The 25,132-nt window shown below is 33.7% G+C and overlaps 2 protein-coding genes across 4 annotated transcripts in view; one reads left to right on the forward strand and one right to left on the reverse strand.

Moving 5' to 3' along the window:
• The window catches only part of LOC120327175 (uncharacterized), a 28,603-nt gene that overhangs the window by 1,161 nt on the left and 2,310 nt on the right, over positions 1-25,132 (forward strand). The window contains exons 2-13 of the mRNA XM_078111647.1: positions 292-902; positions 1,020-1,158; positions 1,584-1,726; positions 3,809-3,926; positions 4,789-4,923; positions 19,420-19,652; positions 20,464-20,689; positions 21,025-21,239; positions 21,839-21,974; positions 22,350-22,597; positions 22,860-22,983; positions 24,725-24,880. Of these exons, the coding sequence (XP_077967773.1) occupies positions 837-902; positions 1,020-1,158; positions 1,584-1,726; positions 3,809-3,926; positions 4,789-4,923; positions 19,420-19,652; positions 20,464-20,689; positions 21,025-21,239; positions 21,839-21,974; positions 22,350-22,597; positions 22,860-22,983; positions 24,725-24,880 (1,939 nt within the window). The 5' untranslated portion in view covers positions 292-836. The remainder of the gene's footprint in view (positions 1-291; positions 903-1,019; positions 1,159-1,583; positions 1,727-3,808; positions 3,927-4,788; positions 4,924-19,419; positions 19,653-20,463; positions 20,690-21,024; positions 21,240-21,838; positions 21,975-22,349; positions 22,598-22,859; positions 22,984-24,724; positions 24,881-25,132) is intronic.
• LOC120327183 (protein ECT2-like) lies at positions 6,028-17,588 on the reverse strand. Of its 3 annotated transcripts, none has more exons than XM_039393617.2 (10): positions 16,787-17,588; positions 16,261-16,392; positions 15,536-15,692; positions 13,103-13,205; positions 12,505-12,717; positions 11,601-11,790; positions 10,317-10,462; positions 9,404-9,586; positions 8,527-8,823; positions 6,028-7,947 (listed from the first exon to the last, which is right to left on the reverse strand). In XM_039393617.2, exons 1-10 carry the CDS (start codon positions 16,938-16,940, stop codon positions 7,882-7,884), a joined length of 1,641 nt encoding a protein of 546 aa, XP_039249551.2. In that variant the 5' UTR covers positions 16,941-17,588; the 3' UTR covers positions 6,028-7,881. The 3 variants fall into 3 exon arrangements, with proteins under 3 accessions (XP_039249551.2, XP_039249550.2, XP_039249552.2); XM_039393616.2 differs by having other exon boundaries at positions 15,476-15,692; XM_039393618.2 differs by lacking the exons at positions 15,536-15,692; positions 16,261-16,392; positions 16,787-17,588 and adding exons at positions 13,422-13,735; positions 13,811-15,435.

Consider the following 25,132-nt stretch of genomic DNA (forward strand, 5'->3'; position numbering starts at 1 on the left):
AATCAATATTTGTTCTTGCCCATCAAGTTTTATTTGCTTTGGATTGTAAGACTTAAGAATCCTGTAATGTCTGTAAATCATGAATGTTTACAAAGTTTCAATTTTCTGTTTGCATTTTAACTTCATTTCAATTTTTCAATGTATTTAAACAGAATGTGGCAAGCTAGTATTTTTTATGATATATTTACAACATCTGTGATAAAGATCAGAAATGTTTTATGAATCAGTATTTACTGTTTAAATTTCTTTCAAACTTTTTTACAATTGGTTTATTTGTTTCAACTTTGATAGACAATGTCACAACTCATTCAAATACGAAGTTATACTAGATCAAGTTCTGTTGGAAAAAAGGTTCAACATAGAATACTTAAAACAGTTGGAGCGAGCAATTAACTACACTTTCATTGACATTGAAACTTCTTCAAGTGGAGCTGTTGGAAAGCAAGTTCATATTCGCAGCATTTTTTATGTTATATTCATTGTTTCAACCAAGACATTCTTAAAAAGTTGAAAAACATAATTTTTTTTATGATACGTTTTCACTTAAATTAAAGCTCTACAAGTCACAACTACCTGTATGTACAGAACTACTATTTTAGAAAGATGTCAGATTTTGAGGTTGTTATGCCAACATAGTGAAAGCGATTTAATGCCATTTGCTTTCGCTTGTTGCGGCCTTCTCATTTTATTAAAATCTTTCTCTGAGATTCACTTGTGAACTGATCCACTTTATGTTGCATCTTTAAGGTTCATCCTATCTTGTTTTTCTTTTCAACAGTTTATATGGCTCAGTTCAGGATTTATTGAATAATTTGGATCAGATTGAGATTTGCACTATGGACAAATATTCGGGACTTCCAAACTGGGTCCAGAAATCTAAAAAGTCTTTGAAACAAACTCAGGTCAGTATGCGCCGAATCAAGTTTTCTCGCTTCAATTGTGATTAAACTACTCAAACCACTTTTACAATATCTTGGAAACTATATTTTCTCAATCTTGTTTACACTCTTCATTGACAGGAATGGCAAACCTATATGATGAAGTTATATGATCTTGTTCATCATCAAATGCATGAAATGGGAGTCAGTTCATTTAATGATTTAGCACCACCAGAAAGGAATCTCCTACTACAAAGGGCATTTCAAGCACTGAAAAAAGGTATTCAATCATCTTTGTTTGCAACACTGGTTGTCAGCTATCATTTTTTCAAACTAATCCCATCAGGAAGATACAATTATATAGTATTACTAAGTTTTAAGTTGAGTTTTCAGGTGAAAGTGAATCTCATTTTTTCAAGGCTGGTCAACAATCTATCTCTATTAATTTTTATCTCGCATTGAATTTATTTGTTATTTATTCTTTCAAATAACTATGTTTCGGAATGATTAATAATATCTATTTCAATTAGGTATATTGCTTCATTCATGTCAGTAAATTGTCCATTGGCAGATAAAAAACCATTGATAAAAATGGCAGATCAAATTCTTTTCGAATTGCTATCTTTAAATCTGGGTGCTAAATTCCACAGTTTTAGAATATTATTGAATAATAATAAAATAAAATTTTAATTATACCTCTTTCAGGTGAAGCATATTTTCAACTTCTTCAAGCTGCATCAGAATCATTAGATGAGAATATTAGCCAAGAAGCAAACAAACTATCAACAACCAAACAACAGAATAAAACAAAGATGGAAATATTGCAAGATGAATGCCATAAGGCTGTTGTAAGTTCTAACAATATATTCTAGTTGAAACAATGTTGATGGTTGTTCTCTGCAGGACTGTGAAGTATAGCAAAATTTATAGATTCCTGATTAAAGAAAATGACTCCTACTTGGCTCATGGAAATGGGAATTCTAACTCTGACTCGAGCTCTAAAGCCCCCAAAACAACATTAAGACCAGTGGTTGGCAAACTTTATGTACTACTGGGCTAAATGTGCATATTGACGGTAGCATGCAGGCAGTAGACCCTAAAGCAGGGGTCGGGAACCCATGGCTCGCGAGCCATATATGGCTCTTTTGGTGACGGCATATGGCTCCCAGAAAAATCTAATATTCTAAGACTAAGCTTAGGCTACTATTGTTACGAGATTTCAAACACCTTTATAGCCAATTTTGGCAGGAAATTCCCAATACGTTTGAGAACGCGCGCCCAGCACATGTCTATGTTATGTAAGATAATCACCAGACAGGCATTGTGACAAACAAGGGGAGTCTGGAACATATATTGTGACATCACAAAGCGATATAGTTTTAAAAACACTACGGAGATGCCTAAACGAAAAAGGGTGATGAGTATTGTAGATTTCAACTTGGGCTGCATGTGAGCAACCGTTCAAGGCCCGCAGCGACTACATGCAGCATCAGAAATCACAATAAATGTATATTGACATTGTATGTGTTGACTTTTGAGTAAACATTTCAGGCCTGATTAAGTGAAGAAATGTTATATGGCTTGCACGGAAATGCAATTGAAAATATGTATATTTTATGGCTCTCTTGACCAAAAAGGTTCCCGACCCCTGCCCTAAAGACTTTGGTGTATGCTAGCGTTTTTAAATTGTCTTTCGAAAGCTTAGTCAACTTTTTGGTTGAATTTCTGTCAGAAATCTTGACTATGATTATCATCATTAGAAATTGGAAGAGTTAATACCATTCCAACCTTGGTGAGTTTGAACATATCGACACCTCAAAACCAAACAGTGCTAAGTACACTTTTCCAAAAAATGACATTTTTCAATTGCTGATTTTCCTGGACTTAGCTCTACATTTGGGTCTATTTGCCTTATCTCTAGGTGCTCTAGATCTCAAGACAGCTATGGACATAACCCTGCTTTTTTTAGGGCATTTGAGAACTAAACAGAGCTGTGTCTACTATAGTGGACTTAGCTCTGGATAACTGCATTGTAAGTTGGGGCTAAGTCCGTTTTTTGGACATAGCTCTTCTCAAAAAATATAATACAAAGCGCTAAGTCCATACCAGCCTCTATAATAACATAACAAAGGGGCCCTAGGTCCAATAAAATTGTTTCTGGTCCAGAAAATTGACAGCCAAAAAGGGTTAAGTCCAAAAAAAAACCCGCCAAAAAAAATTGGGGCGGAGCACAATTTTTTTTATACCATCTGAATATGGCCTTCATTGTAACTTTGGTCGACCATAAAAACTAGACATCATCGATGTAAGGTATTAGAGAAATAAAAAAAAGAAATAAAAAAAAAAAACGTTTTTTGCGTTTTTCTCAAAACTAGAAAAATGGACTTAGCCCAATTTGGATTTCATGCGTCGATATGCCTTTGCTCCGATAAGGCTCTCACCATGGATATGCAAGGAGATATGCAGGAAGTCTGACATAGACTATATTTTCTGGTCTATAAATATCCTTTGATTAAATTGTTTCTGTGGACGTAAGATCATCAAAGTAAACCACTGTAATATTTACAGACATCTTTACTCCAAAAATGGCCGGAATTTTTTTTATACCATCTGAATATGGCCTTCATTGTAACTTTGGTGGACCATAAAAACTAGACATCATCGATGTAAGGTATTAGAGAAATAAAAAAAAGAAATAAAAAAAAAACAACGTTTTTTGCGTTTTTCTCAAAACTAGAAAAATGGACTTAGCCCAATTTGGATTTCATGCGTCGATATGCCTTTGCTCCGATAAGGCTCTCACCATGGATATGCAAGGAGATATGCAGGAAGTCTGACATAGACTATATTTTCTGGTCTATAAATATCCTTTGATTAAATTGTTTCTGTGGACGTAAGATCATCAAAGTAAACCACTGTAATATTTACAGACATCTTTACTCCAAAAATGGCCGGACAGCAGGACTTCACTGCGTCAATGCCTGAATGCAAATATTCCTCTTGAACTCCGATATGTCATGTGGAAAAACTTCCTTAAAAGTCCAGAAGGTCAGCAACATAAAATAATCACCATCTACGCTCATGTATTTATTCTTGATCTGTTTTTTTGTATATAATTACACAAATTTGCATGCACAGAAATATGCGAGGTAGTCTCGCATTGCATCATGACTGCCATCTACAATTTTGTGAGAATTTTTTTTGATATATGAATGAGACTTTATTCCCATATGTGAATCGTTATTAAATATCTGTATAGACCAGTAACTCCTACACTGTACTCACATGAACTCAAAATTGGATCCTGCTATCTTATTGATTCTCCTTTCTCATGGGATAAATATTAAAATACTATCCCAAATATTTTTATATCTAAACTACTGTGTAGAAGATGCACATAATTGCAGTGTTTCCGTATTCATTGAGGATTAGAAAATGAATTACTGTTAGTCATTTTGCATTGCCTGTGAATTATAATACTTGAATGGATATTATTTGATTTCCTTCGAGTGTTATTCATGCTAGTTTCTGTCTTCATCTGTTTATTATATTGCATATTTTTAGCTGTGGACAAAAACCTTTCAGCACTTTTTAAAGATTCAGTTCAGTATTTCCCAACTTTCTTCATTAAATTCCCCCCTTCCCCTATTTTAGAACCCTTTATTCCTCCTTCACTGAGCTAGTATTATGCGCAAGTACCGCTTTTGTACAGTTTAAGTAGTTTGTAATATGTGCATAGATAAGTATTATAGTAATATTAAAGAATATTAGTAATAATACTACAGTGAGTACAAAGCAAAATTTCTCCCTAGGATAGAAATTTTTACCGGTTGGGAGATGTGGTTTAGTGTAATTCGCTAAACCTGATCAGTCAATTTTCAGATCAAAACATAATCTTTGTGTTTTTCAGCCAGGGAAGAGTATTCGAAATTAGTTGCAAGAGATCCAAAGAAGCTTGTTTCGAAACAAGACTTTGAGATATCAGAGAAATGCCAAATGCTGCTTGAATCCGATCCAACATTGAAGCAAATTCCTAACAGAAAAGGTGAGTAATATCCTCTGGAATTTTTGTATTTTATGAAGGAGATTGTTAGGATTATTTCAGGTCTGATACTGAATGTTATACACAATGTTGCAGTACGAAAAACATATCGTATGACTATCATTTCAAAAGCGCTCAAAGTGACAAGAGGACTTGGCACCATGTGACATTTCACAATAATAATGATTATTTAAACAAACCTGCTTAAAAATTTGGCTTCAGAAGCATAAGGTGGAGCAATCAACCTTCAACAAGATAACAAAAAAGTTTAGAGAATTGATATTTTGTATAACTTGTGATCGAGACTTGTTATCTTCATTCATTCAGTGTTATTGACAATATTGAGTAGTAGGATAGATTTTGAATGATTTGCAGTTGATGTGTAAATGTTGAAATACAAAGAAGATTTTTAAGTCATAAGCTGATGAGGTGCTACTTTGGTATGCAACCTCACTTGCTTAACATGATCTCAATCGCATACTAAAGTGGTACCAATTGTGGTTTAATCTCATGAAAACATTCTCATAGAATTCAGTTCCTAATCCCAACTAAAAATAAACAATCGCTGAGATCTGCAATTTTGCTTAAGATTGCAGACTTCAAGGCTATTTACCAACTATTGCCAGTTAAAAGTGGCCTTGTTGCAAAATTTGTTTGTTAGTGAAGATTTTAGTGCTTTATTTATTAAAGCAAGCATGTAAGACTGAATCACGAATGAAATTCTTTTACATTTATTATGTAAATGCATTGAATATCTAAGATTTGAATCCTGAGTGTTACATAATACATAGGTATAATGTAAGATTGTGTTGATATGTTCTGATGTCATTGTGCATAAGAACAATTGAGAATATCATGTGTATCTCTTATGCAGAGATATGAAATACTATACACCTTTGATGTACTATCTAATGCTATTCCTTCATTTTTCTAAGCTGCCTGTTGCAATTTCATAATTGAAATTTTATTGAGCCCAAAAATTTTCTTCAGTGTTATTCTGATAATTCTTTTACACTGTTGTTCCCAATAGACCAGATTTACTAACCATGGTCTAAAATATGTTAACTTCATGATAAAAATTTTGCTCAGTCCATCCATATTAAGCGCTTGAATATGTAAATTTTGTATTATCACAATTTAATCAACACAAAAAGAACAGAGTGTGTAATAAGATATACCTAAAATTTGAAGCACTAAGAAATACGTTATTATAATTCAGCTCTCACATTTGATATACTATTTGCTTTATATCATATGCATGCTAATCTACAAATCTTGAATCCCCATAAATACCAGTTATCAACTTTGATGCGGTAGATATCCATAAAAGATAAGAATACGAAAAAGATTAGTAATGCTCGTGAGTCCTGAAATAACAATTAAAATGCATCAACATGGGTTTGCTTCAAGTGGAACCCTATTGGAAGTTCAAGTAAAGATAGCAAAAAAAGTATGGCAAATATTATACTTATTCTTCATATGTTCAAATAATATTACAGTGTTTTAACCTTCGACCAGCAGTTCCCAGTATGAGTTTGGGGGTTCAGCTTGAATAGTAGGTTTTAAGCTTTAAATAGACCTGGTTACACACTGGCAGCGTTCAGTCGAGTAAAAAGTGAGCTAGGGATGATATTATCGAATTGAATTAATTTTGTAATAAAACTCATGTTCATGATATTTCAATAGTTCTGTGGATCTTGGAGTAAGAGTAATTGTAAAATTTGAAAAATATGGCAGAATTCTTCTCACGCATTGCCGAGGTTATTATCACTTTTTTCAAACAAATATTAACATAATATTATAGTTCAATGAGTATGCAACGCCTTTTTACAGAATTGGGAACCACTGATTTAACATACAATCTTGAAATTAAAGTTGGTGTGGGCAGGGATGGCCAATACCGAATATTTCACAATTCCAAAAACGGAATATCAATTACATTCTAAATTGGGAGCAAGTTCATGTGGGAAAATATCATCATGTTTATCCTATCCAAAGCGGCGTAAATTAAAAAGGTCATTATTTTTTCTGCGTTGGTTGTTATCAGTTGAGATATCGTACATTTAGATCCGCTTGTGTGGCGGCTCGAATTATTCAGAATTTTTCCTAAATTCAAAGATTTACTATATTAAACAAAATGTATTTCGAATGAATTCGATTAGTTTTGGACATCCCTGGCGTGTGGGTAAACTTCACAGGACAGGCACAAACAATTCATTAACAAGTTCAAAGATTATTTTTAACAGTTCCATTTTTAGGTCAAAATGCACCTCATCACAATGTTTATTTTTCATGACTGATTTGAACAACAATCAAAAAAGATAACAAATAATTAAGTAATCAAAAATAACAAGTAATTAGACAAAAGATATAAAATATACAGTATCTTTACAGGCTAGCACAATTGTGCAGAAAAATTTGTGCAAGCCACTCAACAAATAAAAAGAGTTTTTTTCATGAAATTCTGCTTTAATAGCTCTAGTAATTGTAATGCATCATTTTACATATAATTCAACTTGAGACTTAGTAAGCCTTTTTCTGTTACTGAAACTTTGTTAGGGTTCATTTTAAACCCTGCTTTCAACCAAAAATACAGTATCGAAAAATAAGCATTGGCGAAACTTTGTAACAAGACAGGTCGACATGTACACAATATACTGGTACATTTAGATATACATGTTATGAGTGCGGGGTGGCTTCATTACGAAGTTCTCAGTTCTCTCAATTTCTCAGAATAATATGGATGCCACAGTGAATCTACTGTATTTTTGAGACGTAAATACCAGTTTGATGATTTTCTTCGATCAGCCTTTTTTCGTATTTTGCTTGTCAGTGACACAATATTCAAAAAAGGAGGATTTATTAAGCTTCCGAAATGTTTTCTTTTTTTTGCATAAAATATTTGCCCAAGGAAGATGGTGGTTGGTTTTTTGTCACCACGACAATAGTCTGTGTTTGATTTTAATCTCTTTTTGTCTTGCTCCTTGTTCTTCTGAACACTCTGTGGCTTCCTTTTCTCAGTAGAGGCTGAAAATAGGAAGGGCAAACAGAATAATTGTAGTAGTTGTCGGTTATATTTGTATGCTGCACAAGAGGCTTCATTATCAATTTGTTCGATCCATATTGCTTCGGTAGCTCTTGACACTTTAGTGGTCGCTTGCTCAAAGATAATTCTGAGCGAGTGTGCGTTTCTTGCTCTGCCTCTTACAAAAATGCTACTTCATTTTCACATTTTGACAATCTCATATTCACAAATTAGATGTTATACCCCGTAATTAGATGTTAAATGTTCACGTAACCGCTGGACGGTTACGGCTTCCTTCACCATCACGTCCATGCATCTAAAAATAACTATGGTAATCCAATTCCCGACATGGACTGGCAACCGAACGTTCGGCCCTGGTTCGCCATATGATTAAGCCACCGTATTGGCTTTCTTTCTCGCTTGGAATAAAAAATTCAGATCATGAGTGCTCATGGTAAAATGTTCTACATATTTCATTTCGCTTTGCTGCACTACCATAGTAAATTATTCTTACCATAGGCATGTCCTAATAGCGATGCCAGAAAATTCTTAAATCTGTATTATGATATCTTATTATTTACCTGTACTTCACTTGGATCCATTTTCTTCATCAACGGCTCATTATTGTCTTTTTCTGAAGTTTTTAGAATTTGTTCATTCAGTTTCTTCAAAAATGCTTCTTTGTAAGTACGATCATCAAGTACTTGACAGACACACATCTTATCCATGTTTGGATTGGAGTGTGCGGCGTTTCCATTCCCATTAATTTTATCAGAAGGTTCATTCTCAAGATGGATTGCGAACATATTTTGTGATTCTTCTGTATCGTTAATATCTATTACTGATTTAATACTCGTCAAGGGAATCGTTCTGATGTGCTGTAGATAAAAGTAATTTATGATAGTCTTCTAAACATTATCAACATATATATTCAATCACTCTGAAAGGTGATATCACATTGAAACTTAAAACAGCATGGAATTTTGAGTTATTCACAGTTATGTTTTGATACACATTCCTTATATTCAGAACAAAACTCTTACTAGCTCCTCATTAATGAATTTGAGTTCAATTCAATGAGTTTTTTTTAATATGACATATGTATATGCCTTCCACCCTGAAAAGGGGTTTGTACAAGCAATCCATGCTACATAAGAAGCTACTTCAATTTGAAAGGAATGGATTGATGTTGTCTCATTTAAAACTATGAGACAATTTTGATTCAACTATTTGAAGTTTCTTTCACAGTTAGTAAAATGTTGTACGTTATGCAACGAACACAGATTTGAACCCTTTAGGAATAAGCATATATTAGAAGATTGTGCACTTCACTGTGTAGAGTGAATGGAGAGCGTCACAAGTCTGTTTCAACCATCAATAGTTTTGTCACCTTTTTCCCAGAATATGTGGATAACTTTATCTGTCTACTACTCAGTTCAAATTATTCAAATTCTCTACCTTTAGCAAAGGGGAATTCCTTCCAGGTGATCGTTTGAATTTGGATACTTCAATCATATCAGTAAGTAAATAGAGAGCAAGTCTGTCTCCAGTTCTATATAATCCTTCGTTTGATGTTGTGACATTGACTCGGCATATGAACAGTCGATTTGAAGATACGATTTCAACCGGACAAAATTCAACCTAAAATATAAGTTTTGATATTTGGTTATCGTCCCAAAATGAGAAGAAAAATGAACAACAACAGCCCATTAACTGGAAAAGAATCTTTAAGACTTGCCTCTTTCGGCTGTATCTACTGTAGTTGCAAATGATCAATTGTTTTCTGTGATGCCCAAATATTATTTATTGCGAAATGCGGCTTTTCGCATAAATAATTAATCATTTTTTCTGTTTTTCTTCACTCATTATTTATTAAATTTTACAATTTAACAAGTGCGGCTCCATGCATAATAAAGCGAACAGACATTCGTAAAAATCAACGCTTCAATAAAATAATCTCAATTATGGTAGCAGCACTAGTACCTGATTTGGTTTGAGAGGGAATAAATAATAGTTTAAATTCTCCAACATTGCTTACATGATACTGTCTTTGGCAGGGCCAAGCTCTGATTTCTTATATGCTGGCTGAAACTGAATAATGAATGGGCCAGAGCCCAAACCTGTTGTGATCAACTAACTTGCGATGATATTATGCTGGTGTATCTCCTGAACATTTTGGTCATCAAATTTATACTACATTTTTTTTAAAATTTCATTTCTAGGTAACAAACAAATGAGTCAATGAAATTCGTTACAATTTATTTAACAATTGTCTGGAATTTTGCGGACATGGTTGTTTCCATATGAGTCATTTGTCCTTCGTAGAATTTGCTCTCTTTTTTGTTAAGCATTTTGTTGCATTTATTCTTACCTCATAAATGATATCAAATATTTTCATTTTTCCTTCTGTTTTTCTTTTATCTTCATTGATATGTGAAAGTACTTGTTTCAGGGAATCTTTTGCTTTCCCAAGTTCTGTATGATCTCTCAAATCTTCTGGTGTCCGCCTCTGCATATCTATAAATTTTCATTCAAACTATAGAAACGATCTAGGTATTCTAGTGGGCAGTTCAGGAATATTATTTTGATGACATAACACCAAAGACCAATGTTTCTCAACCAGGGGTATAAATAGTACACCTCAGGGTGAATCAAAGTTTAAAGGGCGTACTGGGATACACCACATAAAATAAGGCTGATATATTAACTTTTTCATGTGTTCTAGAAAAATGACAATGTGTCACAAATAAAGCATATGTGTGAATAAATGTCTTGCTAAATTCTGCCATTCATGGGTTTCACAAGATTTAGTTGTATCTTATGCTTTTCCTAATAGACCTCAGTCATTTTAAAGCCATCCCACTCCAAAAACGTGGCCATAAACATTTTGTGGTCATGTGAGATAAGATGTCAGTATTTAATTGCGCTCAATTTCCCACAGCATGGATATTGTCAAAGCTTGCGGACGAAATTCAAGAGCAATGTTTAGATTAAACAAATAATGAATTATTTTATCTTTATATATATGTATAACTTCTTTAGCAATCTTCCATCACCTTATTATTATTAGTTTTTAATGGCCGATATAGAATTGGTAAGGTGTATCAGGCTTCGAGTGCAAGCTAAAAGAGTACCATTTCAAAACAGGCTGATAAGCAATGGCGTGCTTTTCAAGACAAAAATTTGATGATATTTGAAAATATAATGATATTGGCATAAAATATAAATATTAGAAGAATAAGTAGAAGATATATTTTCAGAACACAAAATAATACCGGTATTGATCGGATATAACTACAACAAACAACATTATATCGTGGTTTAGTAATAGTCTTATGTACAAATAGATTAGTTTTGTGAAGTTGTCATATTGCACTCTCAAATAGAATAATGTGTAAATATATGATTCTAAATTTTGTTGAGTGTAATATGGATTAAGCATTTATAGTGTAATTAGGTTTTACAGTGTGCGATAATAATCAATTAGGATTTCATATGATGAATGTTTCCATGCATTAAGCTCATATTTTATCAATAAATATTCACAGGATATTAGTAGTTATGTTCACATAACTTATTTTAAAGAGTCATCTAACTTGTCATGAAACAGGAAATATTTGAACATAAAATGACACACATCCATATTCAAACCTACCATTTATTAACAATGACATGCTAGGCAAACGTTGAACCGGTCGGATCAGTAAAGCATCTAACGGCTGTTTCAAGCATGTTGGATTGTTGAAACAATTGATAAGAAACTCTGAGAATGCATTATTTGATTTCTTCTGCTTCAAAATAATGTCCTTTCCCATGTCAAAGTAATTTACATATGGTGGATATACCTGTACAAAAAAAAAATGGTGTTTTTTTAAGGTTTGTGGTCATTTTTACAGTTTATTAACAACTGGTCCCAGAAACAATTTAAAATATAAGTTTTTCAGAAATTTCAATCAACTGAAAACTAAAATATTCGACCTTATAATTATATATTAGATTTTAATTAGATATTAAAACATTGTTTGATAACTCTCTTTGATTCCTACGATTGCCTTTCCCCAGTGAAAATGTGTGTAAGATAATTTTTTACTGGAAAAATAAACTTGACTGTCCCTTCTACATTTTATCATGGTGCAAATGAGTTGGAGTAGAATTTGTAAAAGATAGTATATTAAGGTAATATTAATACTACAATGATTTTAAGCAACAGAAATTTTTGTTCCGTACGTATTTCCACCATCCTATGCCAAATATATACAGAAAATAAGAAATCCTTGATCAACTATCATAATTATTTCAATTACGAAGTCGGACAGGTAGTGTGTGCATATAGACTTTATTGATGTTACCAGTATTACAAATTCTTTCAAATATAGTGAGTTGCCTCTAATATTTTTTTAATAACATACGAGTTAATAAATCCTGGTATTAGAGGGTCAAAGTCAGAAACCAGATATGACAGATAAATTCGTATTACTAAGCCAAGATCACTTATGTGAATACACAGTTCACAGCTGTTAATGTTACCAAATTATTCCAAAATAATTAAAATATAGTACCTTTGTGAGTTGGCTTTGATATTTTGTGATAATGCCAGCTATGCAGCAATCTTCTTGCCATTCTGATATCATTTCACTCAGTTCTTGATGCATCTCAGAATGAACTTTCAGTACCGGTATATCAGATATCCCACCAAATATATTTCTGATATCTTCTGCAGCCAAAATAGGTTCTCCTGTTTTTATTGCATTTTCCAATGGCTGTTTGTAGATCTATAAAAGAAAATAGGATTATGTTATCTACTGTATCCAAATATACATTTGTAAAGCAGTATAAGAGAATAAGGATATGGTATTTATCATATGCACATATCCACATCATGTGATATGAAGTGTAACATGACCAGTAAATCGTATAACTTATTGTTTTTTTATGGTAACAATGCTATTTGCTTTCTCCCATTCATACTGCTTTTCCATTTTATATTAAACATTATTTCTTTTGTAGTACTGAATTCAGTATTTCCCTATGACAATTCGTTAACTTAAAAAATTAAAAACATGACACCAAACATGTTTTAACAATGATAATCCTAATAGCCACGTTTTGTTGTTTAATAAAAAAAAACTTTCCATGTTTTGTTAATGACCAACAAACCTCAATAATTATTTTCAAGTTTCGTATGTAAGTGGTCTCAGTTTGAAGTAATTCCATCGCAGTCAATTGACGCTTTGTGGGGGCTGCTCCTGATATTGAATCACTGAAAAATGTATAAACTTTAGGACATGTGTCATTTGTATAAAATAATTATATTAAAAATAATGCATTGATATGAAGAAATGAGATCATTAAAAGACATCATGCAAATTTCATTTATATTAGTAGATACAGAAAGAAAAATTGTAGATATTTTGAACATATAATGAAAAACTCTATATGAATCAGTTCTTTTCTGATATGATATGAATCAGCGTACGTTTCATCTTGAACTTCTTCTTCTTTTCTTATGAAATTCAGTTGTGGCTCACTTCCCAGTCTTTTGTATTTATGTTTAGGGCTTTTGTATGGTGATGTAACCCGATGAGATTTACTCCTTTGCATTTCAGTCACATTTTTTCGTTCTTCCCCAAACTGTGTATATCTTTTATCATGTTCTGTGAGTAGTGGTGTGTTATCAGTATTATCATTCTCGTTGTTTGTAGATTGTAAAATAAGTGCTTGTGTTTCTGGTGGATCCACACTTGATCCATATTCTTCATCTTTTGACAAAAGAGGTTTCTTCTCCGAATCCTTTTAGAAAAGTATAAAGTTGTTTGAAATTTACCTAGTTTGGTTGTGTGTTCAATACAAATTAGCACAACTTACCTCTGAATAGCAATAATAGCACAAGCAGTCTACCAATTTCCTCCAGCAGTTTCCCATATTGCCAATATAAAAGTGAAGCACTGCGATTTCTACATGCTAAACTATAATAAAGTAATATCACACTGTCTATACCTGAAAAATGAGCTTGTTAGCAGCTAATATACGACCTCCTGCTTAATATTTAACTTCAAGAAATCTAACCATGTGACATGCTGAGCGTCATTATAGGATATGTATTGCGCATCATTGCTGGCCTAACATATGGGCTTGACTCATATTAATGGGCTTTTTGCATCTAACGACTTCCTATCAAATTCATTCTTGTTAAATTATAAAAGAAGCTGACTGCCTGAGATAAAAATTTTTGCAAATGTATTGAATAGTCCTACATATCTGCAGAATTGTCTGATTTTGACTTAACCTCTATTGATCAGGAAATAAAGTTTCATTCCTTTAGCTAGCATTCACTGAAAACTAACAAGCCGCACAATGCTTATATGCAAGATCATTCAATTTGAAAACAAATAGGTTTCAATAAGAAAGTGCTGGTTAAGCATTCTTGTGATCTTTAAGTCATGACAAGCTTTGTGGAACAATTGCTTTCTTGAGACACGCGCTTCGATGCACATGACTTCCTATTATTGCTTCCTTACTCAAATAGGGATTTTTGAAAATTTATTTCACCAGGGATTGATTTTCACAAATTGATTTGTATACATCATTGTTAAAAATAAAATATTCACTTTTATAAAAGTAATTACCAACATGTATTAACCATTGATCGAGTTGCTTAAATTATTATTATATATTGCTGTGAACCTGTCAACCGTAATTGAAACAAAGATAACTATGACAATGTGTTTCTGTTTGATGTGATTATTTTTTTCACAGTAAATTTTTTTTAAAGCAATATAAGTTTTCAAGGAGTCAATTGATGGATACTGTCATCATTAATTAATTTGGTATTCTACGTTATATGATAATTCTAATCATCTGTCTTTGATATGCTACTTAAATTACTACTTTTCTCTCTGTGTCTCTGATTCATAATATTAATATAATTCAACTTTTTTTGTATGTTTTAGTTTTATTCCCATGCAGAATATGTACGTTCAGTTACAAATGTGTAAAATGATGGCAGTTATGGCAAGACTGCTTCAGGCAGTAAGATAAAACCTTCAGGCAATATGTAATGGGAGTACAAAATGAATAGCGTAATATTTACAATGCAACACATGTTGACTATTTTTAATGTTTGGAGTACGAAATTGCAACACTATATTAAAATGTTTTATAGGCTAGTTCAAAAATAAATCCAATATAATAATGCAATAGTAAAAAATGAATAAAGATCAAAACCAAGCTGTAAAAAAGTATTGGAACACTGAAAGACATATAAACACATAAAACAGATTAATGCTGACAAGTTTTATACAATACACTTCTATATTTTAAGCTAATCTATTTTGTCAGGGGCTTTCAATGTTAATATTATCAAGATGTGCAATTTTTTGATTGAAGAAGATTAAATGAATTAAGCATATTGTGAAGTATGATGTAAGGATTAAGATGTGGATGGCGAAATCATGCAAATTGACTGAATTATTATCAAGCCAGTAATTTCATTGGCTTTTGAAACTTGGAAGCTCTCTAGACCCTTCTGACCTTCTTTTGATATCCTCATCAGCATCATCTTCAGATGCCTCTTTTTTCTTTAGCCCATACCTTCTTTTAAATGGACTTCCTCCGCCTCCTCCACTTTCATTTGCTTCTACTACAGTGATGACAGCAGCAGACAGTGATGTCATGAAACATAGCTTGTATAGACGACCAAAACTTGTCACAGGTCCAGGCAACACGAAACGAATGAAGATGCAGAATGCTGAAAATATATTTAAGCGATTAATTCTGTGCAATAATAACTTCCTCCTAAGGCATTAGTACATCGGTATGATAGTCGGTAGTTACTAGACGTTTTAATTTTAAACTGCAAATAACTAGAGTTGATTGCAATAGCCATTTTGGGGTAGATTTGACATCATAATTGAGGTGAAGTACGGGTCACCTTCACTGAAGACACTGAATTAAAATGATAAGCTATATCTGAATGCTGGACAATTATTAATAAATTCTCCGCCGCTATTCTAAAGTTTACAAAATGTCTCATGGACATTGAAAAAACTTCTTCTTACAATTATTAAATTCATAAAACGATTACTATTGCGACAATACCAGTCAGGTAAATTTTGTGAAGCTATCAAAAGATCACATACTGTTAAAAAGTGTTTTTATGAAAAAAAATTTGGACGAAAGATACAAAAGAATGCAAAATACAATATAGTAATTACTTTTTCTTATTTTAACTCCAAATCTAGTGAGGCAAATGCTTTTTGTGTTTTAATTTAAATATATTTTTTGATAACTTTTTACATACTTAATACTTCACTTACTTGCCACTGCCAGCATTTTTGTAACATATTTCTTCTGCATTCTACTATTCATTGATGTGTAGCTTCCAATCATATTTGGTTTGTATATTTCCAATCCAGTCATTACAGCAGAACTCAGAAGTAACATACGTGCTGGGAAATAAATAGGCCTCTATCAATATGGTGTACCAAGAAAATGGATTTACACCTATATATGTCAGAATATATATTAGTACAGCATCGCAATTACAATGAAAGTAAATATATAGATATATAGGATCTTTAGTTTAGTGAGGTGGGTTGACATAAAGCCATGATGAGCCACACCCCCACGTCTTCCTTGAATGTACTATGGAAATATATTCTGGAATTTCTGCTTCTATGATCCATCTCATCTCACAAGCATGCCAGTGAGTATTGACATGTAAGGTTAGACATATGTATATATATATGCATTTTCCACATACACATTACAGTCATATACATAGGTAACTAACTGGGTCACACATTCCTTATTCAGTTATATATTCAATAAAATGGCACTCACCTGTGACATTGAGCCAATAATGTATATACCAAAAAACTGTCCCCAACAACCATACTTCTTCATCTGGGAGAAAGTTTCCAGCAGAAATCAAATGAAGAAAAACACTTACTCCAGACAAGCCACCTGTTGCAATCATGTACTTATTTGCATCCATTATTTTTTTTGAAATTCTTTACTGAGTAATTATATGTTCTACAAAATATAATTCCAGAACATTCAATAATGTTTACACTATTATTACCATTGCTGAATAAACTCAGAAACATAATATACTTCACTCTGTAAGTAGTAATACTGTAATATGACACCATGAATCACTGGTGACTTCTGAACTATCCACAACCCTTGATATGCAGTTTATTCCCCATTCAATATTCTTGTCAGTTGCCATGAATGAAGCGGTGCATAAAGGGTTAATCAGTCTACACTGAGACAGGAAGTCGATGCGTAAGAGTTCCGGTTGTAATCCCCAGCTACAATGTTAGTATTTTAGCTTGTAGCAGGAAAGTTTGCATAGAAACAACCGTCACAGCATTTTCCATCGGTACTTAACAAAACTAGTACCGTACATAATGTCCTCATTACTCTTGCTGCCACATTTACACGTAAAGAAATAGTTTCAAATCCGCGCCCTCATTCAGACGGCTCGACTATTAGAATGCAATAAAATATTTATGCCATTCAAATCGATCGGTGTATGACGTAATCGAATAGCGCGAGAATTTATAAAACATTGTTGGCTGCAAACGGGCATTTCCGTGATATAAAATCTTTGAATGAGGCAAACGAACATAAAATGATAAGCATTATCGATACTTGGCCCACAAAAATTAATAAGGTTATCAATTTAAGTTGCTTACCAGACTCCTTCCAAACGAAACACAGTAGATCCGTGGCCAAGTACGCCAGGTGGATAAAATGCAAGTTTTGTGGCTGACCAATACCTGATCTAGTTTGATCATGTTAATTGAATCAACCTCGCTAGTTTATCAATACATATCACGATTTAATTAAATGAACTATATAATGTATAGTCTGCGGTATTACCGGTATATAGATGCTATACCCCCAGGGAATGACTTCTATTACCGTTTGACGTTCATTTCCATCAACACTCTCACGTGTATTCATTTATTGTGAAAAAGGGAAAAAACGACACTTGTTGTCAAAGAAACATAAAATTATAGACCTTCGACATGAAACTACCCACGCATAGAACCTATATATTGTGACACTCTGAATCTCGTTTCGGTTGACTTGAATGTTTTATTGCCGTTAGCGAATTCCTAAGCACTCTCTGACATTTTAGAAGTGGCCTTTTCTCCCCTTGCCCCAGATTGCAAATATATATCGCCAAGCATTGCTCTTAGATAATCCATGTCTCGACTAGGTTACTAAATTGTTGATAAATCAGAATATTTTGCCACCGAACGGTGTCAAGCACAAGTGCCTATTATTAACTAACAAAGGGTCTCATATCGACATTATCCAACGTCACTCGCGATGCTAATATCACTTGTTCATTGCCCGCGACATTGTTCAAGTGGACGTGCATTGCTATTCGCACATTTTGTATCTACATTTTATATAGACCCTTTGAAAGGCCGTAAATGAGTTGATGTTAAAAATTGCGCTCATACAATGCTACGCGTACACGATCTACGGTATATCGTTACGCATATAGCCTAGTTTCAGATTACTGTATGCATATAATAATACTTCGGTGAATTCATTATTCGATTGAGAACCGAACCTTCTTTTAATATCAGACAAAAATAATATACGCACTCGCTGATCTGAATTCAAACGTTCACTACAATATATATATAATTTCCTTATTTATGTTGAGTCATCGACCTTCACACATTTTAACAGGCGTTGAATTGGCGGCAAGGCAAGGCTAAAGAGCGGTGCGATATAAAAGAATAGCAATATTTCAACCCACACGTCTTTCCTCTACACGAGCGCGCGCTGGACCTGTTTGCTTTTGGGCGGGTCGTGACATGGTCCATCTACTTTATTTGTGTCAGCAAGGATGTAATGCGGTTGATGTTCCAAATGATAATCATTAACCCTGTTATATTAAAGCAATGAAGATTGACCAATAGACAGTCACTGGACACATAAATCTGCTTTTAACACTATATTTGACATATATAGTCCCTATGTTTTCCCTGATATTGTTTAGGTTAGAAAAAAGGGATTGCTGTAGTTTCAAACGGTCCAAGTCATCACTAATACGAAAATTCAAATAAAAACAAAAAAATGACTATTTCTGTCTATAGCATAAAATAGTACTTGTTGCATTTTTATTGTTTCGAAGATTTTGTATTTCTAGTGGAAAAATAATAAATCTGCTGTGTCTCTACTGAAAGATGTGGAATAGTGAAAGCCATGTTGTATTCAGATTGAAGACTTATTTCTATGTCTTAACTTTAATATTTATGTTATATTTACGGATTTTTTTAGAAATCGAGAGACAAAATTATATGTATGCTATATGTGAATTTTTGACACGGAAAAAAAGTTTTCAATTTACATACAATATTTCCCTATTTGAAAATTCTGTCAACTCAATGTTGCAGAATTAAAACATCTCGCAATTCTTATATATATTTCATTTATATTTTCAGCTGCATGCTCTGTAATGCGTCACCTGTTGTCTTATCATCATACCAAACTCAAATCTCGTGGTGGGTTGATTGAGACAGATTACCTTCTGGCAGTTCCTTTTGTTGTTTGCACATTGTCAGCACGTCAATCACCTGGTGCAACACAGCAGTTGACAACCGAATCATTTGCAACTTTGATAGAAGAATTTGATGCTTTCATGAATAAACGACCTGATTATATGATGACAACACAGGTACCCTTGTTTATATTATATTTATGATGAAGATTTTGAGGTTTTTGTCAACTTTTAATAATTTTTTACTAGTTTATCATTGGTTTGTCTGGAAAGGGTGTCTGAAATGAATTTGATATTTTTAAAAAATAAAAAAATTTCTTGATATAATCCAGCTGTTACTTGGTTTTGAGAATATTTCAGAATTTTGACATTAGACTAATGATTAGATGAACAAACTGAAAATCAAAGTTATTTATTCTGAACTCATCTACATTAGCTCTTTTTTATTTGTCCGATATTGCCTGTTAAAAATGGCTTAAACTAGAAAGTTATATACAAAAAAATACAGCGCTTGCCTACCATAATAAGCGATGGGTACACTTTCGTCATGGCACCACTAATTATCTGTGGTTTGCCATATAATCAGCTTTCCTCTATCCTGGGTTAAATAGGAAAATCCTGTCTATTGTAAAATATAAAAGTATTTTGATCTCGAAAAATAGTATATTATTCCATCTGAATAACCCCTGATATTTAATCTCAAGAATTGAACATTCTCTCTTTGAGATTTTGTCCACCAAAACCTAAATTTCCAGATTTTGTTTAGTCATACTTTTGCTTTTAAATAACTAAAGTGCAAAAATTTGCAATGTAGTGGTATGGGAGCACAATTTATAAATGACACGGACAACATGACTACTTTTTTTTTGCCGGACAATTTTGATTAATTTGGGAACACTTCTCACAAAACCTTGTACACTTCACACAAAGCAAAAATTTTGAAAATTTATGTTCTTACTTTTAATTTTAATTATTTTTGTTTCAACAGGGACGAAGTTTGGACGATTTGTCAACAAAAACAGGTTCATTGATTCGCAAGCATGATACAAATTTGGCTCGCACTATTGAAAAATATAAAATCGGACAGAAGGAAGTAACTAATGCAAAAATTGAGGCTGTGTTATCTCTATTACTGCATTCCATTGTTAGGTCATTGTTTGTTGGATATTTTCCTTTGGAAACAGTGATGCACACATGGGATCTTGTCATTCTAGGTATTTTTTCAATATCTCATTCTTTCCTACAATTTAGTTGCAGAGTTTATGGCACTTACTTTGTATATCTGATTCAAGGCTAAACCTAAAAATCCTATCGCGATATTGGTCACGTGCAACTAACTCAGTAATCAACTATCAGTATTACTTTCAGTTGAGAGATCGCGACCTTACTTTGGGTAAACTTGTCTTATGCCTGATATAAGAACGAAAATTGCAATTTGAAGTTAACACCAAATACTGTGAGCCTAATATTTGAGAATTTCTTTGCTTACTATTTGATAACTGTATGACATAGATTATTACAAAAACTGTACTTATGCTCTTGTTTCTAGGTTTCGACTATGATGCCTATGACCCAGCACCATTTATTTGCGCATCTGTTTTTCTTCTTCTCCGCAAAGAATTATCAAAATGTCAATCAGAGAAAGAAGCAATGACCATTATTATGCAGGGATGCAGAAATATACAGAAAGATAGATTAATTCTGGCTTTAAAAGAATTTGGTTTTGAGAAACAACTCAAACAAAATCTCAATATTGCAGAAGAGGTTTGTTGGTTTTTTTATACAATATATTTATACATTTTTTGCTCTAAATGAAGCTCTGCACAAGTAGTGACTTTGGCGCTCTTGAAGTGTGTGTACCAATATCGAGGTACCAACTGATTTTGTCCGCCTACTTTACATCAAGTTGTGAAAAGGGTCTGAAGCCCATGGACAGGAGTTATACTCAATTGGCTAATACAAACAGTCCCCGAACTCGCGATAGAAATAAAACATGGAAAATGACCGGAAGGAAATGATTGGAATGACAGGAATCTTTTCAGGTCGGCATTGCCTACCCAACATAATACACCCTGGGTGGCGGGCATGGGATTCAAATCCGAGATTTCAACATGCGATGACATCATAGTTAAGTCTAGTACTTTTACCACTAGGCTAATATTGAAATATTACCTTATTTATTAATTTTCGGGAATTTTATATTAATGAAAACATACTTTAAATAATATCAATTTTCGCTCCACCTAAATGCAGCAATTTTTCATTATTCCTAAAAATTGTCTCAAATTTTTCCTTTTTAGGCTATAGAAATAGTAATTTGAACTATAAATTTGTGTAATTTCCCTTAATCTTCTCAATTTCAGGACCATTTTCCTGTATTTCACCCTGCATTGAAAAGTAACTTGCCTCCATGGAAACATTGGTATAGCAGTAAACTCGTTTCTCACATTCAGGATGAAAGAAATGAAACTGCAGTGAGACGTGCAATGACTGTTCAAGGTTAGTTCACAGGGAGTCATGCCTGATTACCTGCAGTGGGTTCACGGGTTCGAATCATGTGGGGGATACTTATGTGCAGAGAGACTGCTCCTCTTCATTGTGGGGTGGTTCTGTAATGCTGGGCAGTCTTTCTTCCACTATCAAATCCATGCTTCTGAAACAAACAATTGGTTAATAATTTCCATCCCCAACATGGGCTTATAACCAGACAAGCGACTGCGGTTGGCGCTGTGATTAAGTCATCTCATCACTTTTCCTCTTCTCCAGGATAAATAAAAATTTCATTCTATATAATACCAAAATAAGGTTGGAGATTTTCCCACCTCTTCGTAATCATAATCGACCTCTGAACTCTACATTTATCTAATGTCCCAGACCCATCCCACTCCCCTAGATCTGATCATCTGGAAAATGGAGGTGCAATGCAGGACTGGCAGTTGGAGCAAATGAAATTGGAACTAGAGGATGACGCAGAAAGATTGAGACAAGAAAGAAATATGCTTGCGGCTGATGTGGAACGAGAGAGAAGATTAAGAATAGAAATGCAACAGCAAGCAGATGAAGAGATTGAAAGACTCAGAAGACAATTGAATGCTGCACAAAGAAGCAATGGTCGTAGACAGGTGAAGTATATAAAGATTGAAAGGAATGGGTGGTTGTTATGGTATTCAAAGAATATAAAAAGGGTCAAAATTTTTGATGAATTATCAATGAAAAATTAGGAAATTGATTTGCGATTTTGAACCATATGCATACAATTTAATTTTCCATTATTCCAGGTGATGTATTGCGGTCTCGCTTACAATACATAACTGAGTCTCGTATTTTGAAATTCCATGTCGTATTAGTATGATTATATTGTTGCGACATTGATTCTATTTGTAGGATACTCAAACACCTGATGAAGAACCACGAGTTCCACCTCCTTCAGTGATATCAAGTAAAGAAAGGGTTGTATCACGTCCACCGAGTCAACCTAAAGTAGCAACTCCGCCACCAGTAGTACCAGGTACATTTTCTATCACACACATATAACCGTGGTTCTCAAAGTGGGCGTCGCAAGTGCGTCATTTCAATTTGGCTAGGGCGTCGCAAAACTTTTCTTCCTTTGTGGAATTGTACCTATGGTGCCTAGAAAAGTCAATGCTCGTTTGAATCACACTTGAAAACTGGAGATGACAATATAAAAATTATTGTAACAATCAATCTTATCTATATGTGACCTCACCAACATCACGGGTCATTTAATGCTGTCCCAATTATGACATCACAAACACTGAGTCGGTTCAGCTCGAGTCATGCATATCATTCATTTCTAACCTACGGTATTCATGAACATGGGCATATCAAGCAATGTTGAGCGAAGTTCAGCACTTCGTCTACGCGTTGATTCGAGCGACTCAATATTGACACCACTCATGCAAAAAAGGTCTTTTATTAAAAGGTATCAACATGTTTTTCATGGGGAGTCGCACATTGATCATATTTTTCGGAGGGCGTCGCAATAACAAGGGAACTACTGACATATAATATTAAACTATGATCTAAATCAGTGGTTCACAATTTTTTTGGTGGGAGCGGAACTCAAGCGAAACATTCCACAGGCTCGAGGAACTCCTGTGCAATATTTCAATTGACTGAATTGTATTAAATTATTAATATATATAAAAGCAAACCTAATACTGTCTTGTAAAATGCAAGTTTCACAATATTGGCAAACTTAAGAGGTATTTGATTGTATACATATAATAATATAGATTCTTGGTTTTAAATGGTAACTTGCGGAACCCCTGGACTGTGCTAGCATAACCCTTGGGTCCCGCGGAACCGGTTGATAATCACTGATAAAAACCTTGGCAGGAAATGCATAGGCCTACATCATTATTCATTAGTATTAAGCAGTAGGTTGGACAACTCGCCTATTGTCAGGTCACCTTTCCTGATGACAATAGATATTCAGTTAAACCTTTCAGATTTATAGGCGTAGTTGGTAGAAAAATGGTCAATCCATCTTTTCACCTATAATCGCCTTTGGTGTAAATTGAACTTGTGTCTGATACATCTGTCATTTAGCACACCTGTTACAAGAATTTTTCAATCTCCTTTTTTTTTATGTTGCGGCTGCTTTTTCACAGGAAGAGTTTTAAGCATTCTGTCTGCCTTTCGTTAACTATATCTTGGATTACCTATATATTTTCGGTGTAAACGTCTGCCAATCACGATGTGATGTTACTTGACATTGATGTACCATGCTGTTATTTGTCTCTGATTGTTTTAAAAGCTGATAAGGTCTGACGTCAGAGTGTGTTTTCAGACGCCGCACTTCAGAGAGATACCGCCGGTTACTAATTTTAGTGACATAGGGGTAATTGAAGTTTTGCCGATTCGGCGGAATGAGAGAAACAACCCAGACGAGACAATGACAGCAGTTAACTGATGTACAATGTGTTCTCATCACTTTTACTTCATTGTTTTCCGTCGCCGCTTTAGTTAATGAATTGTCTAGCACTCTTGCTACCTTCATTAACACTAAATTGAATGAACTCTACTCTGGGATAAATATATAAATCCTTTCCTAGATGAAAATAGGCAAATGTGCATACATCTCTTTATCGCACAGACAAGTGAATTAACCAACTTCAGAATAAAATTTAGTTTCAATAAAATCTTCTGAGACTTTTTCCCTCCTACAGCATATTATGAATAGAGCATAAAATACAGATTTATTAAATGAATATTTTTCACAACAGTCAAGACTCCAACACCCGAGCCAGAAACACCTCCTAAGGCCCCGACACCCAAACCAAAGACACCAACTCCAGAAGTAGAAAAAAGTCAAGAAAAAGTAAAAGCCAAGAAAACAACTGATGACTTCTTGTTTAAGATGATGGAAGGAGTAAATTTTGGTAAGTTTGAGGAACTCTTTCAGAATGTTTTGTAAAATACTGATCATGGTGACTTGACCTACTTTGAGTCGTGTCAATTGGCATCTGCTGGCACGTGATCCACCCCCTAGATCTTTAAGTAACGGTTTTTAGTGGTTGCGCATAACCTGCTCATGCATGTGTTCTCCTTTACTTCGAGTGTCTGTAACTTTATTTAGGAAAATTCTCTTGGGAAAATAATATACCTACAGAATTTAGATAATCAGAGCAACC

The sequence above is a fragment of the Styela clava genome, chromosome 4, assembly GCF_964204865.1.
Source record: "Styela clava chromosome 4, kaStyClav1.hap1.2, whole genome shotgun sequence".
Lineage (NCBI taxonomy): Eukaryota > Metazoa > Chordata > Ascidiacea > Stolidobranchia > Styelidae > Styela > Styela clava.